Source organism: Phoenix dactylifera, chromosome 18 (genome assembly GCF_051530095.1).
Source record: "Phoenix dactylifera cultivar Ajwa chromosome 18, Ajwa_hap1_PhDact_Kaust_v1.1, whole genome shotgun sequence".
In the NCBI taxonomy this organism is placed as follows: domain Eukaryota; kingdom Viridiplantae; phylum Streptophyta; class Magnoliopsida; order Arecales; family Arecaceae; genus Phoenix; species Phoenix dactylifera.
Genome location: NC_143207.1, coordinates 10,733,217 through 10,749,330, shown reverse-complemented (window position 1 = coordinate 10,749,330; position 16,114 = coordinate 10,733,217). Strand labels below are relative to the sequence as shown.

Genomic DNA, 16,114 nt, shown 5'->3' with positions numbered 1-16,114 from the left:
AAACTGCAGCTGCTTCTATGTTACATGCACTAGCTGGAAGTATTAGCTAGGATAAACCTAGTAGGACTAACAAGGCCCCTCTTTGTGCAAAGACTTTCTAATAATGCAGAAAATAAAATAGTTTTCCTATGGCATTGCTCATATTTGAATAAAATGATTGATCTTTCTTACTAGAAAATTTATCTATGTGCATTTTTTCTATATACTGCAAGCATTCAAAGTACAAAGTGCAAAGATATGAAGGTATCAATTACAGGAGGCATGATGCATGCATATCTGATCAAATCAGAAGATTTCACCAGCATGTGTTAATTTTCGAAAATATAGCATCGCCGTCCACTCCAAAGAACCAACCATTCCTAAAACTGAGCACCACAGCAACAAACAAACATTTGAGCAAGTCCATTTTGAAAATAGCAGTCTTCACGAGGTTGCATCACAGATAGATGGAAATAAAGGCGCAAACCCGTGCATAAGTTCTTGCATTCAAACCTTATAGATTGATTTATGCCCAACGCAAAAGGTATGTATGATGATTCACATTGAGTTACAACAACAGATGACTGTCTTTCAGGGCCTGAACGACCCCAAGTTTCCATCACTGAGGCTAAAACGACGCCTCACAAAGATATTACATTAGGACAACATGGAAACAGAAGAGCCCAGAGAAATTGAAAAAAACAATCACAGACAAATCATAAGCTCTCTGTTTTCCCATCCTCCAATAAAGAGAAGCAACTGTCACCAACAAGAATCCCACCAAGACCTCGCAGAATCTAAATCCTTAGCAAAGCACACCCCAGAATGCTCCCACAGCAATGGGTCATGGGTGACACCGAGCGCCAGGTTGGCCTCTCGCTCCTCACATTGAGAACATCTACATCAGATAGCTGCTTGATACATTGATTCCTTGGACCAGGACCAATCACTCCTCCTATCACATAAATCTCATCACCCACTCCAATCATACCAAACCCAATCCGTCTCTGAAACTCCGATGCAGATGATACCACTTTATCTGGCACATTCTCTGCTGGCTGCTTTGAAATGCAGCCGTTGCTCAACACATACAGCTCCCCATGGACCACTGCCATCGGACCCTGAAGCCAACCATAGTCCTTGACAGTCCATTGCTGCCCGCCGTCCTCCAATATCTGCATGGTCGATAACCCTTTGTGCAAGACATGCATCTTCCCTCCAATGACAACCCCAGAGCAAGTAGAGGTATGGGTATGGCGGAGATCCGGGAGGGGTTCCCACACATCTGCCTCAGGATCATAAATCTCAGCCTTCGATATCGATTTCCTGCAGTTTGTGAACCCCCCTGCTACGACTATCTTGCCATTCAATGCACAACAGGCAAACATGGCACGGTGAACAAGCATGGGAGCCCGTCGTGCCCACTCACGACGGAGGGGGTCATATGACCAAACTTCATTGCTAGCGAAGATTCCATCGTGGTCTCCGGTCAATGGGTCGACCCGGTCGCTGCCACCGCCGATCACAAAGAGTTTCCCAGCAACAGAGGCCACACCAAAACGAGCAAGATGCCTTATTTCTGATGGCATGACAGGAAGTGTCATCCAACAGTCTCTAAGAGGGTCATAGAACTGCCAAATGTTTTCAGGCTCAAATGCCAACGCACAAAGCAGCTCTTCTGAAGCACCAACCTCGCAGCGAGTCTTAAAGAGCTCAGGGCTTTGAAGGGCAGCTCTCCACGAGTGACAAACTAGCTGCAGCTTGGAATGGAAGTAGAAAGGCACACGTGCAAGGCACTGGATAGCAACTTCATCAGGGAGACCATCAATTAGGCGAGACATAGTGCCTTAATCATTCAGACAATTCATCATAATAAATTCTTCTTTGTGAAGCACAGAACCTGAAAGTGGGACATAGTGCTCATCAGTATAAAGACAGCTGAAATAGGAAACTTTAGCAATAGCTATTATTTATACTCTGAAAGACAGTTATCCATCATTAGCAAGAGAATGAGAACACCTGAAATCAATAAAAGAAAGCAAAAAATTACTCCAATATTAATCCACTCCCCTTGTGTATAGATAGATACATAGAGGAGTAACCATAGAGAATTTTTCTTCAAACTGAGAAACAAAACCTCTCAGAGATGACAGTATCGTATTTTATATGCATTAGCCTTCTAAATAGCCCATTTTTCTTCATCATCTTATCCTTGTTCTTACTATAACCTTGCAATATTTATATCTCCTACAAGTTGTTCTCGATCATGACTGAATTAGGCTTAAGATTTGATCTTATACATTTTGAAAAAGATTTTACTAGTTTAATAAAATTTAGTCCTTGAATGAAACCAATGTTTTTAACTTGAAACAATAAAACAAACCTAGAATAAGCAGGTGCTTGTTTCAACAATCTATTTCAATTCAATTAACCCAAAAACCAAAATGTATAATTGTTTTCCAGCATGTTTATTGATGTTAGTTAGAATACTTCGGGCTCTTCAATGACCTACAACAAGGCATACAGTATAGAAGCACATGTAAAGAACCTAAAGAAAAAAAAATTAACAATCCAGCAACCTACTTAAAAGGAGTAGCATGTGGTAGTCCAAATTTCTAGTACATATAAAAAAAAATAAATAAAAGGGAAATCTTTGTGAATTAACAAATTTAAAAAAAAGCTTCCTAAGGATACTTTCTACATGCCTACTTAATTAATAAACAATACAAATACTATGGCGGATGCATAATGATTGGCTAGATATTGCACTCATCTTTTCTTGGCTGCTATGTCTGAAGCACAAGTTGATCACTAATGCTGGATACATTATGTGGATAATGTTCAAGGTCATTTAGTTGACCTGGGTATTCGTTGCATACCCCTCAGCATATAGGATATGTTAGCAAAGTAGTAAACCAAGAGAAAAATAATATTACCACTTTCATGAAAGATAATTAAGGTGGTTTGGCTTCCTTCGATCAGTCAAGCATGCTTAAACTTAAACTAAGAGAAGGGCATACACCTAACAAAGCATACTTGGATTTATATGAAAAAAGTCATTAAAATTTGATGATCAGTCGAAGTTGATGTTTAAAATGACAACCTCGTTTGTCGGGAGACAGATCTAATTAATCCATGTAATAACCGTAATCATAACCAAGCCTTGTCCCAATAATTTCAGATCAGCTGGTAAATCCATAAGCCAATTTCAAAAAAAATTTAGCTATAGAAGGTATAGATCATGCATCGTCAACAACAGTAAAGATTTATTTGGCCAAACACAAGGAGCAGAGCAATAGCATGACAAGGACTGTTTGTGGGTGGCATCATCAAGTTTAAGGTTAGCTACAGGAATCCAACAGAAATAACTATCCAAGAAGCAAAGAACTCCATTTTGCACAACCAGATTTTGTCTAATGCAGACCAGATTGTCAAAATGGTTGCAAAGTTTAATTGGTCCAGCATGACTGTTAGTCCCCTTGCCATGCTTTATAAACTGTGCCAAAAAGGGAGGATCCTTGCACAAGGGCAGGGAAGCATGGGTACCAGAGAGTGGTGGTCCCAGAGTAGGCATATCCCCCTTCTCAGTCTGCCTCCTAGTATAAAGGTAAGATCATTTTTGAACCCAAAATTTAGCAATCATTTTTGATTTATTTTCTGTCCACGTCATTAGATCAATTACTAAAGATATTCGTCATATTAATTAACTTCACATGGAAGATTTGGATCCACATGGAATTATGTAGAGAAATTATAGGGATTGCAAATCTCAGAAGCATTAAAAGAAGTTAAGTTTCCAACACAACAAGAACATTAACAAGGATTGAAAAATCATAATTGCATAGCATAATAGATCATAAGTTTTTTCTTCGGATCAAGGCTTGAGATGTAATTGATAGCTAGAGTGGATAGAACATGTTTTGCTAGCAATTGAATGAGGTAAAATTAAGACCACTTCCAGATATAATCTACCTAAAAGATATCTCAAATATTAAACTAAGAGTAAGGTTGCCATCACTGGCCAATAAAATACTAGAAAAGTCATGTCTACTGCAAATAACTGGTCAGCCTGAACAAGCAAGAAATTTTATTGGTTGAGTGTAACCTATATACTTAAGTCTATCATCCATCCTCACAAGTTCAACATTAGTACAAATTTTCCATTTAAACATCACTAGAAATTATTTTGCATTCTAAAAATCTAGTTCTCTCAACAACAAAATAAAATACCCATGGAATGAATTATGCACATCATAAAAGCATGGTTGGATAAAGTTGGGTTCAATTGAATTTTTACCTAATTTGTTTTGTAATACAGTCTTCAACTGTCAATACTTGATACATATAAATCAACATCAAAGATTTATAATATCAACATAATTTAAGTTGTGCATTTACAATGTAATTCATGATGCAGTGATTCCCTCCCTTAAAATTACCTAGATTATTTTTTTAGGCTTACGAGTTAAAAAATAACACGTTATTGTCCACTCAGATAGATGACATTTTTCAAACATGTACTACATGATATTCTTTGAGCATGTTAGCTGTTTTGCTAAAGCTTCTGGATTAAGATGGGTCAGAATCAAGTTTTCTTTTATTTTAAGGGGTTAGGAAACAAATATTACAAATTGTGATCCAATTTTGATGGAGGCACGGGAATAAAGTTGATTTGGGAACCATGGGATGTGATCTGGTTTCCAGTATTAGAGTGATGGTTTCCCACTTAGGCAAGACAAAATGACTGGCCAGTTACATGAATATTTAGGGCTCCTAAAAGCAACCAGAGAAGGTGGAAATTTACTAGGGGATTGGCCACTGGGGAACCCCATGAATAGCCCCAACATCTTTCCCTCTCTTCTTCTAAACACAAGCCACAAAATGTTTCTATTAATTCCCATTTCTATCTTTTTTTCTTGTAGGTTATTTGGGAGCACCCTACTACCTAAGGCTTTGGGTAATGTACATAGAATGTAATACTATATATTGAAGAGAAAAAAGATATCAAATGAACAACAATGCAAATATATTCTGCCTCAAGCTTTTCCTTATATTTTTCTTTTTTCTAATTATCCCTTTTGTTTGCAGAAAAAACCTTCGGTGGTGTCTAGGATTTTTTGTAGTTTTTCATCAAAAGTCTAGAGAAATCAAATTATCCACTAGTGTAAATATGAAAACCAATCACTCTACATCAGTTTGGCATCTACGAAGCAAGATCCATCATTGCAAGCACCTAATACCCTCTTTAACATGGTGACCAAACAATTTGTGATAAGAAGCATGGTGAGAGATTTCAACATTTTGACTGCACTACTACCAAAAATGCAGAAAGAAATCAGCAAGAATACAAAAATGATTAAATGGGTCCTCTCTCTCTCTCATGATAAAAGGCAAAATTCACCTGCTGAATTCAAAAGTGCATTCTTTTTGATTAATTTAGAAGGAAAAAGAACTCTGTTGCCCAACATTCAAGTTGATCAATCAAAACAGATTAACAGAAACATGCTGATATTTCATTCTAAGGACAGCACCTGGCAAAATTTATAAGTCATGCACAACAATGAGCTAGCTGTTCATCAATTCATAAACAATAAAGAAATTTTCGCATCATACTGTTGTGTTTGTTTATGGGGACTGCAATGATGGTGTTTTGTTGACCATGAACAGCAAAATATTGGTTTTGAAGGTAAAGGCAATACGCACATATTATATATTTAGAATGACAAAAACGTGGCATCATATATCCTTATGTGCATGTTACCAAGGACTTCCTTGTGGTTAATTGAAATCCATGATTATGAATTAATGATATGTGTCAAGCTAAAAGGGGTTGAATTTGAAAATTGCATGTTCCATGGAAGATGTACCCCAACATTTTCTTAGATTGGTTCTCTTGCAGATAGGAGTATGCATGGCATCTTTTGATTGAGTTGAAAGGCATGGTGGGCTCATAAATCAGCATCTCAGGTGGGAAGCAGACATGGTGGACTGGCACTTAGAATGCAAAGAAGCACATGAAAGAGGTGAAATTGCTACATGAGATAGGATGAAAGGAAAGTTGGAGGCTTTTTTTTTTATGGACTAATAACAATCTGGATTCACATCATTCTGCTGGTGCAAAAGTGATCTTCTGTGCAGGTGCTGAGTACATGAAGAGAGATTTCCTTCTCTTTGAAGCATAGATTTGGAAGGAGGGTATTCAAACAAGATGAGCCGTCATGTTTTAGTCTATGGGTGTCGAAAGGACCAGCGCAAATCAAGGACAACTTCCAAGGTTGTGCCATCTCCTATATGGTACTACTAGATGCCTCTAATCAACTCTAGAAAAGCAACTTAAACAGTTTGGGGGAGAAGTCAGGCAATGTGATGAAAAAAAATGAGTTTGGAAATTGAAGCTTTTTCAATGAGGAGATATGGGACATAGAGTAAGTACTTATCATACTCAACTGTGGATGTTACGTCCTGCGAAACAATGAACATGAAGGCATCATGAGAAAAGTAAGACATTCAAAATGTTGGCTTGAATGGAGATATGAACAAAAATTCTAATGCCAGCCAAAGAAGTAAATGAAAAGCATATTTTCTACATGTGCTAACCACGGTTGATCTTGCATTTTAACCATTGGTGGTCCAAATTCCCTGAATATTGTTTATAAGGATATCACAGAAGGTGGGTCCTTGAGATACTGATTTATAAGTCATATACCATCACTCATTTTTGAAAATAAAGGTAAAAACCCTAGGAAATGCCCTGTGAGATTCTCCATTGGAAATTTTTGTTTTGTTTTGGGGGGGGGGGGGGGGGGGGGGGAAGGGGGGGGGGGGGAGAGCTGGTTTGATGTGACAATGTTTTCAACAATAGCATCATCAGTTCTACTAAATCATCTGTCGACTTATCAAGAGACAATCATGCAACAAAGAAAAAAAAAGGAAAAAATATAGAAAGGAATTGTTAGTAAATGATATAGGGATCACAAAAAAAAAAATTATGTGAAAGCCTGTGAAAATAGAAAACCTTTAATCAACCAATTATGTTGTTTTCTGATTGAAAGATCCAGTTAGAGAAGAAATCTTAAGATCATAGAATGAAAGTTTAATTTCCTTCAGAATAACAATAAACATCAACACCCCCCCAAAAAAAAAGAGTTAACAATCAAACCCAATATTTCCAGTTATAGATATAAAATCCCATGCAACGAAAAATACACAAATTCTGAAAGAGTTCCTAGAAAAGAACGGTCAAGATATATTTCCATAAATTTCTGGACAACTCACATCACGAATTCCAGACATGCGTTCCAATTTGGTTAGGAAGCAGCAGGCATCATATCTAAACAAACGGGGAAAACAAACAGGTGATGGACATACAACTTAAAAAGATTACATTTTACATGAAATGAATTGAAATTTCTTGGTTGTTCAATAGGTATCATATCAAAATTCCATCAATGCCAAATAAAAGTAGTCCAAACAAAGAGGGCCATCGTCAAATTAAACCAAGAAAAGGAAAAGGAATCTAACCAAGGAACATGAAAAAGAAAAACCCTCATCAAGCCCGAAACTTATCGCAACGGAAGGACTGCACAACCGCACACAAAAACTCCCATCCTGAAGCATACTAATATTCTAAAATTACAAACAAAACATCCAAAACCGTAAAGCCCCCTACCGAATTGGAGCTAAACCCACCTCGAGTTCACCTCTAAAACCACTGGGCATTTATCGGTTTGAGATCTTGATCAGAAATTACAAAGAATTTCCGGGAATTCGACATCCTTTGTCTTACAAAAAACAACTACAGAAATGTGGAGAGGAGCGAGATTCTACCGGAAGCGAATTCCTGATGCCCAATTCCGTCGATTTCTTGCGATGAAGATTTTGAGCGAGAGAGGGGTCTTCGAACAGAGGCGTGGGCGTTTGGACTCTCGGAGACGGATATGCGCATATGCGTTTGGATTTAGCGTATGAGGTCGCTTGGGCTCTCGGGTCCGTTGCGTCGGACCATCGCGTTCCGGAAGAGAAATCACTGTAACTGCGGAGCCTGGTTTGCACCCAATGGACGGCGCAGATTGAATGCAAATGCTTCGTTTGGTAGTGTGGACGGGTCGGATTATATCCAGTTCTTTTTCCCCCCGGGGTGTGCGGGGGTGGGATTTTTTAAATTAATTGCCTTTGTTTTATATTGGCCTTTTAAATTAAATTAATAAACTTTAGGGTAAGGCTGTAAATGGGCCGGATCTCGAATTATATTGGCCTTTTAAATTAAATTAACAAACTTTAGGGTAAGACAGCAAATGGGTCGGATCGATCTGAGATCCGACCTGGCCCGACCCGGGTAGACCCGACTCGGCCCGAATTTTAGGACCCGCGGGTCGGGTTGGATCCTAAAACTGGATCCGAATCATTTTCTGGGTCGGATCTGGATTTACCAAATAGACATGATCTGATCCGACTCGAAGAGAGAGAAAGAAAGAAAAGCAGAAGAGAGTTTTTTTTTTTTTTTTTTGGTGGGTCGTGGCATTATTAGTCTGCCAGGATTCTTTTTCGATCCATTACACTGTTGATATCTTTGGTGTCTCGGTAGCTGGCTTTTTTTTTTTTTTTTTTTCTGTTTTTTGGTTTTTGTTTTTTTTAACTTTTGCAGGGAGGAAGTGAGGGAACACTGAACTGAATATGGGTCATGTGCCAGTTTTCTACAATGGAATTGGATTTTGGAAGAAGGTTTGGGATTTGTTTTGTCCTCGTGAGAGGGGAGATGGGAGACACCAAGTTCCGTCCAATCCGTCATATGGACAAAAAATAGTGTGATATGAAATTTGGCTTGTAGACCCACTTAGTTGGTAAGCCATGGGTCATCCGACTGGAGGTCAATTGCAAGTCTTTCGTGTCATGGGTCACCCAGCACCTCATAATTATGATATGACCAAATTAGATTTGCCCAAATTCTATCCCAAAAGCACAAAATAAATAGACCCGATTCGGATTCAGATCCGACTTGGATCCGACCCGATCTTCAACTGGATCGGGTCTAGATCCAAAATTAGAATCCGAACAAAAAATCGGGTCGGATCGGGGTCACCCAGGAACCGACCCGACCCATTTGCACCCCTACTTAGGGTGGTTTTTTGGTGATCCCTATCCAGAGATAATTTGATTTCTAATAATTTAAGATCAGTTTGGTAATGCTACATCCTAATGATTAAAGATTTCCAAATATTTATGAGTAACCTATTTGGTATTCTACAAGCATTCACTATATAATACCAAAATTATTCTTCATATATTCCATAAAATATATTTATTAATCATATAAAATATATTATAATAAATATTAATATATTTAGTTATATATTAATTATTAATATATTTTATAAAAAATATATTTATTAGTCTTATAAATTATTAATCTTATTAAGATATATTAATTATTATTATTATTATAGAATTAATATTTTCATTTATACTTATAATATATTATGTTTTAATTACTAATAATTATTTTGATTAGGAAAATAAGGCAAATGAAGTAATATATTAAAGGGTTTTTTTGAATGGATACCCTTCTAAATATCAGATTTTGCGTGAATACTCTTCCAAAATTGATATTTGCATGTATACCCTTGTAAAATACTTATTTTGCTGTTCTACCTTTTTTATTTTTATTTTTGCATATATGCCCATACCATCTAACGCTGTTAAAGAATTAACAGTTTCAAATTAAAATGACTAAAATGCCCTTAATGGGTAGGCATACAAATAGAAATTTTTTATAAGGGTATACAAGTAAATAGTAAATTTGCAAGAATATTCATACAATTTTCTATATTTAGAAGGGTATATACGCAAAAAAAATTCTAGTAGATGGAAAGAATTTGTACATTAATTAATGTGATAGCCTTTATAATTCAGTATTTATTAGGAAATGTATTTGGTTGTACCAGAGGCCTCTTTCTTTATCATGAATATAACAAAAATATACAATAGGATTTTTAAATTGGTTGTGTTGCTGGTGGTCCAAACCGAGAACGATTGGCACAGCGGTGTGAACGGGGTTCCCTTTGAGTTGCTTTGGTTGCGCTCCGCCCTCCGCCGTGAAACCTGCAAGCAAGCCTCGCACCACCACCGGGGTAGTGGGGGCCCTCCGACGATCAAGTCAGAGGAGATCGAAGGAGAAGGAGAAGGAGAAGGTAGCAGGTGAGATGATACTCTGGAAGATATATCTTACCCTCCCCCTTCCCCCCAGCCTCATATATATCAGGCTGGGGGGTTTTTCCGGGGATTCGTCATCGTGTGGCACGATGGGGCTGCCACTGACATGGCCGTTACAGGGCGTCGTGGGGCAGCGCTGGGTACAGCCATGGCAGGGCATAGTGGAGCTCCGCTTTGTACGGCTGTTACAGGGGATCGTGGGGCAGCGCCGGATACGGCCGTTGCAGGGAGTAGTGGAGCAGGGGGCCGCGGCGTGCCTCAGAGGAACAGTCTGTTGTTGTCGAGAGATTGCCGACTCGGGGTCGGATTGCTGGATCAAGGGGCAGCCGACTCGGGGTTGGGCTGCGGAGCCGAAGATATCCGACCCGGGGTCGGATTGCTGGATCAAGGGGCAGCCGACTCGGGGTCGGGCTGCGGAGCCGAAGATATCCGACCCGAGGTCGGATTGCTGGATCAAGGGGCAGCCGACTCGGGGTCGGGCTGCGGAGCCGAAGATATCCGACCCGAGGTCGGATTGCTGGATCAAGGGGCAGCCGTAGTCTTCCTGGGCGTGCGTGCCGGTCACGTGGGGCATGGTGGCTAAGTTCCCCCGTAACAGTAGCCCTCCACTCCCGAGCCTGGAACCAGGAGGGGAACGGGTGAAGGGAGTGATGCTTCGAGATTGCCGCCATCCCTCGGAAAGGCGCGCGCGCTCCGAGCTTCCCGCCTTCTTTATGGCGTATGGCAGTTGTCGCTGATCTGGCGGTCTGCGGATTTCGGCGGACATCCTTCCTTAATGGCGTCGATTCGCCTTTGGGGCGCGAACAAACTTTCGGCAGCCAGGCGTCCTCTGGCGTCACCGAGGCATCACCCGCCTTTCCGCCTATTTAACCGGGGGCCCTCCCCCGTCCGCCTTTCTCTTCACAGGCATCTTCAAGTTTCTCCCTTGTGCCACTGCCGTTGCCACCGAACTGTTCGTTCGCTCCTCCTTTGACGCTCTCGGAGCCGTTCTTCCTTCCTTTCCGGTGAGTTGCCCCACTCTTCAATTTAGGGCTCTCCGTACTTTCTCCTTTCGTGTTAGTGTACTCCAGTCGTTCCGGTGCCTTCCCCCCTCTTGACCCCGTCCTGACCGTAGGTTCACTGGCCATTAGGGATGGACGAAGTAAGGGCGGACCGCATTCAGTCGGAGCTGGTCCCTGAAGACCTAGATAGGTTCGTGGCCCGGTACCACCTTCCCGAAGCCTGCAACATTACGCTCCCGGGGCCTGAGGAGAGGATGTCCCATCCTCCTCCAGGGAAGGTCGCCATCAATGAGGACATCCTTCGGGCTGGGTTCCGCTTTCCCCCCTCGGACTTAGTCGTGCAGGTGCTTCGGGGTTTAAGAGTGGCGCCGACGCAACTGGTGCCGAACTCATGGCGCACCCTGACGGCCTTCCAGGTTCTCTGCCGCATGCATGAGGTTCCCGCCACCCTGAATGTCTTTTGGGAATGCTACGGCCTAAACGGCCACCCCCGGGACAGAGGGTGGTGGTGCTTCACGGCGCGGCGAGGGTGCGGCCTCGTCAAGGATGCTCCTTCCTCCATTCACGGCTGGAAGGAGCGTTTCTTTTTCATTGACGTAGATCCCTCTTGGAGAATCGGGACAACCTGGGAGACGCCGATGAAGTCCCCGATCGGCTTATCGAGGTTGTCGAGGGAGGAGTCCGATGGCGTTGCCGTCTTGAGGGGGCTGGTTGCCGAGGGCCGGCTTCCCCCGGTGGCCCGCCTTATTTCCGAGGATGCCTTGGTGAACGTCGGTCTGAGCTCGGTCCCCGCCGACCGTGAGCCCACCACCACTTCTTTTTTAGCTCTTTTCTCCTCTTTCGTTTCTTCTTTCCATCAGTTTCTCAGTCTCCGACCATCTCGTCCTTTTTGCAGAAATCGACGACGTCATGCGGTCGGACAAGGCGATGGCTGTCAGTAGGGCGTCCCTACTGGAAGCGGTCCGGAGGAAGAAACGGACTCCTCCGAGCGGGGTCCCACCGGCGAAGAAGTCCCGCCAGCAGGCGACTCCGACGCCGACAGACGGGTCCGGACCCACCGATCAGGGGGACGCCGCGGGCTCGGACCGACAGTTGACGCCGTATCAGCCCTCCGGTGATGAGACTACCGCTTTTCCGGAGGCGTCACCCGGGCGCGCCCGAGACGGCCGGGTCGGACGCGATCGGTCCCCAGCCCGGCCTTCGACTCGGTCGGCTTCGGATGATACGAGAAGGAGCGCGCCGAGGCCCCGGCCGAGCGGGACCCTGTCGATTTCTGGAGCGGCCCCCGCCCCGAGCACGGTCAGCATGACTCTCCCCCAAGCAATGGGTAAGGGTAAGGCCGCAGAACCACCGTCCGGCTCCGGAGCGAAGTCGGGGTCAGCCTTCACTTTCGCCGGCGCCCGAAACCTCATCAAGACGGTGCTGCTGGAGAGTGACCGTAGGCGGGTCCGGCAGATGGGGATCCCTGACGTCGGAGCTGCCAGCTGCGTCTGTCTCATGTCGGTGAGTGTTCTTCTGGCCGCTTTCGTCATTTATAGGCTCTATTGATCCCCGCCTGACGCCCTCATTTTTCCTATCTCTTAGCTCGCCCAGTACATGATCCGTCTGGAGGAGAGCCACGAGGAACAGGCGAGGCTTCTGGCGAGGGCCGAGAGCCGACTGAAAGCTGTAGAGGAGGGAGGCCAGGCTGCGGCGGGGAGGACGACCAGGGACCTCGAGACGAGGCTCCAGGTGGCCGAAGAGCGGGTACTCGGCTTCGCCGCCCTCGAGAGGCAACTGTTGGAGACTCAGGAGCAACTCAAGGTTGCCTCGGGTCTCGAAGGCGAGATCAGGAAGGCGGAGGAGCGGGCCGAAGAGCAGTCCCGGAAGGCTGCCGACTTCCGGGAGAGGTGGGAGAAGGCCCAGCAGTCAGCCGACAACGCCCGCAACCGAGCCCGATCTCTTGAAGCCAAGCTGGCCGAATTGGAATCGGCCTTGGAGGAGTCCCGCGCGAGCAACCAGGAGCTTCATTCGCGCCTGGAGGAGGCTGAGGCTGCTCGCGTTGCTGCCGAGGCGAAGCACATGGAGGCTCGGGCCGATCTGCTGAGGGTCTCCTCCGAGGCGGACGACCGGATTGTGGCGAAGGTCATGGAGGCGAAAGCTCAGATTACGGAGCGAGCGGAGGCGGCGCTGGTCGAGAAGAGCGCGGAAATCGGGCGTCAGGCGGTACAGGCCTATCGTCAGTCCGCCGAGTTCATCCGTGACATGTCGGACGCGGGGTCCGACTCCTTTGTCTTAGGCTTCGATGAAGGCCTGGCGAGGGTGTCCGCTAGATACCCCGAAATTGACCTGAGTGGGGTCTCCCTCCTCGACTCCCCTTCGATGCCATTGCCTGCTGATTCTCCAACTGTCTCCCTACCCCTTGCGGGTGTGCTCGCCGTTCCCGACCCAGGGGTTCCTCCAAGCTGACCCTCTGTATTTTTCTTTGTTCTTTTCTTTGTATGTTGGCGTTTTGCCATGTTGTATGGGTCTCGGCCCTGGTGCAACGAAAGTTAATGCAAACAGAGTGTTTCCTCATTTCACTTTCATCCTTCCTCTTTTTAACTCTCGGTAGCGCCTCGCCGACTCCTGACTCTTGAAGTTCCTCCGGCGCTAGGCCAGGCATCCGAGGGTTAGGCCTCAGAAAATTCATCCGGCGCTAGGCCAGGCATCCGAGGGTTAGGCCTCAGGAAATTCTTCCGGCGCTAGGCCAGGCATCCGAGGGTTAGGCCTCAGGAAATTCATCCGGCGCTAGGCCAGGCATCCGAGGGTTAGGCCTCAGGAAATTCTTCCGGCGCTAGGCCAGGCATCCGAGGGTTAGGCCTCAGGAAATTCTTCCGGCGCTAGGCCAGGCATCCGAGGGTTAGGCCTCAGGAAATTCATCCGGCGCTAGGCCAGGCATTCGAGGGTTAGGCCTCAGGAAATTCTTCCGGCGCTAGGCCAGGCATCCGAGGGTTAGGCCTCAGGAAATTCATCCGGCGCTAAGCCAGGCATCCGAGGATTAGGCCTCAGAAAATTCTTCTGGCACTAGGCCAGGCATCCGAGGGTTAGGCCTCAGGAAATTCTTCCGGCGCTAGGCCAGGCATCCGAGGGTTAGGCCTCAGGAAATTCATCCGGCGCTAGGCCAGGCATCCGAGGATTAGGCCTCAGGAAATTCTTCCGGCACTAGGCCAGGCATCCGAGGGTTAGGCCTCAGGAAATTCTTCCGGCGCTAGGCCAGGCATCCGAGGGTTAGGCCTCAGGAAATTCCGCTCGTTGGTCGGCCAAGGCTGGCGCAAGCCGAGGCGACCGGTCGGGGCTTCAGGCTAGTCTGCCCCCGGGATGGTCATCGGGTTAGCCTGGCATCCGAAGGCCGAGCCTCGGAAAATTCCGCTCGTTGGTCTGCCAAGGCTGGCGCAAGCCGAGGTGACCGGTCGGGGCTTCAGGCTAGTCAGCTCCCGGGATGATCATCGGGTTAGCCTGGCATCCGAGGGCCGAGCCTCGGGAAATTCCGCTCGTTGGTCGGCCAAGGCTGGCGCAAGCCGAGGGGACCGGTCGGGGCTTCAGGCTAGTCTGCTCCCGGGATGATCATCGGGTTAGCCTGGCATCCGAGGGCCGAGCCTCGGAAAATTCCGCTCGTTGGTCGGCCAAGGCTGGCGCAAGCCGAGGCGACCGGTCGGGGCTTCAGGCTAGTCTGCTCCCGGGATGATCATCGGGTTAGCCTGGCATCCGAGGGCCGAGCCTCGGGAAATTCCGCTCGTTGGTCGGCCAAGGCTGGCGCAAGCCGAGGGGACCGGTCGGGGCTTCAGGCTAGTCTGCTCCCGGGATGATCATCGGGTTAGCCTGGCATTCGAGGGCCGAGCCTCGGGAAATTCCGCTCGTTGGTCGGCCAAGGCTGGCGCAAGCCGAGGGGACCGGTCGGGGCTTCAGGCTAGTCTGCTCCCGGGATGATCATCGGGTTAGCCTGGCATCCGAGGGCCGAGCCTCGGAAAATTCCGCTCGTTGGTCGGCCAAGGCTGGCGCAAGCCGAGGTGACCGGTCGGGGCTTCAGGCTAGTCTGCTCCCGGGATGATCATCGGGTTAGCCTGGCATCCGAGGGCCGAGCCTCGGGAAATTCCGCTCGTTGGTCGGCCAAGGCTGGCGCAAGCCGAGGTGACCGGTCGGGGCTTCAGGCTAGTCTGCTCCCGGGATGATCATCGGGTTAGCCTGGCATCCGAGGGCCGAGCCTCGGGAAATTCCGCTCGTTGGTCGGCCAAGGCTGGCGCAAGCCGAGGCGACCGGTCGGGGCTTCAGGCTAGTCTGCTCCCGGGATGATCATCGGGTTAGCCTGGCATCCGAGGGCCGAGCCTCGAAAAATTCCGCTCGTTGGTCGGCCAAGGCTGGCGCAAGCCGAGGTGACCGGTCGGGGCTTCAGGCTAGTCTGCTCCCGGGATGATCATCGGGTTAGCCTGGCATCCGAGGGCCGAGCCTCGGGAAATTCCGCTCGTTGGTCGGCCAAGGCTGGCGCAAGCCGAGGTGACCGGTCGGGGCTTCAGGCTAGTCTGCTCCCGGGATGATCATCGGGTTAGCCTGGCATCCGAGGGCCGAGCCTCGGGAAATTCCGCTCGTTGGCCACGCGCCTGTCGCTTGCCGCTCGACGGGATTTCTCCGTGGCCAGCTACGGTCGTGTTTCTCCTATTCTCCAAGCGTCGCCTGGGGAACACCAGAAGGGTATTAAATGCTAATTGAGGCGTTACCTGGGAAATCGGATCGCCAGTTGCTGCTTGCAAGGAGTGTCAGTTAAGCGGCCGCGATACGCGCGCTCTTCAAGGCGGATGCGGCCTGGGCGCGAGCGGAGATACGTGGGCCGTGGGATACACACCGCCCGGAGTGTCCTGCATGAAGAATGCAATTAAGGAGAACGACGCTTAGGAGATCGTGGGAGGATA

At 46.6% G+C, this 16,114-nt stretch overlaps 1 protein-coding gene across 2 annotated transcripts; it reads right to left on the bottom strand.

Annotated features, from left to right (window-relative positions):
- Nucleotides 1-480: 480 nt before the first annotated feature.
- On the bottom strand, nucleotides 481-7,992 carry LOC103698915 (F-box/kelch-repeat protein SKIP30-like). Of its 2 annotated transcripts, none has more exons than XM_039118200.3 (2): nucleotides 7,807-7,992; nucleotides 481-1,879 (listed from the first exon to the last, which is right to left on the bottom strand). In XM_039118200.3, the coding sequence occupies exon 2, from the start codon at nucleotides 1,818-1,820 to the stop codon at nucleotides 777-779; it is 1,044 nt and encodes a 347-aa protein (XP_038974128.2). In that variant the 5' UTR covers nucleotides 1,821-1,879; nucleotides 7,807-7,992; the 3' UTR covers nucleotides 481-776. The 2 variants fall into 2 exon arrangements, with proteins under 2 accessions (XP_038974128.2, XP_038974129.2); XM_039118201.3 differs by having other exon boundaries at nucleotides 7,669-7,909.
- Nucleotides 7,993-16,114: the final 8,122 nt, after the last annotated feature.

What these genes read in the sequence shown, in the direction of transcription:
- LOC103698915 (XM_039118200.3), bottom strand. Translation starts at nt 1,820, where the DNA reads ATGTCTCGCCTAATTGATGGTCTCCCTGATGAAGTTGCTATCCAGTGC.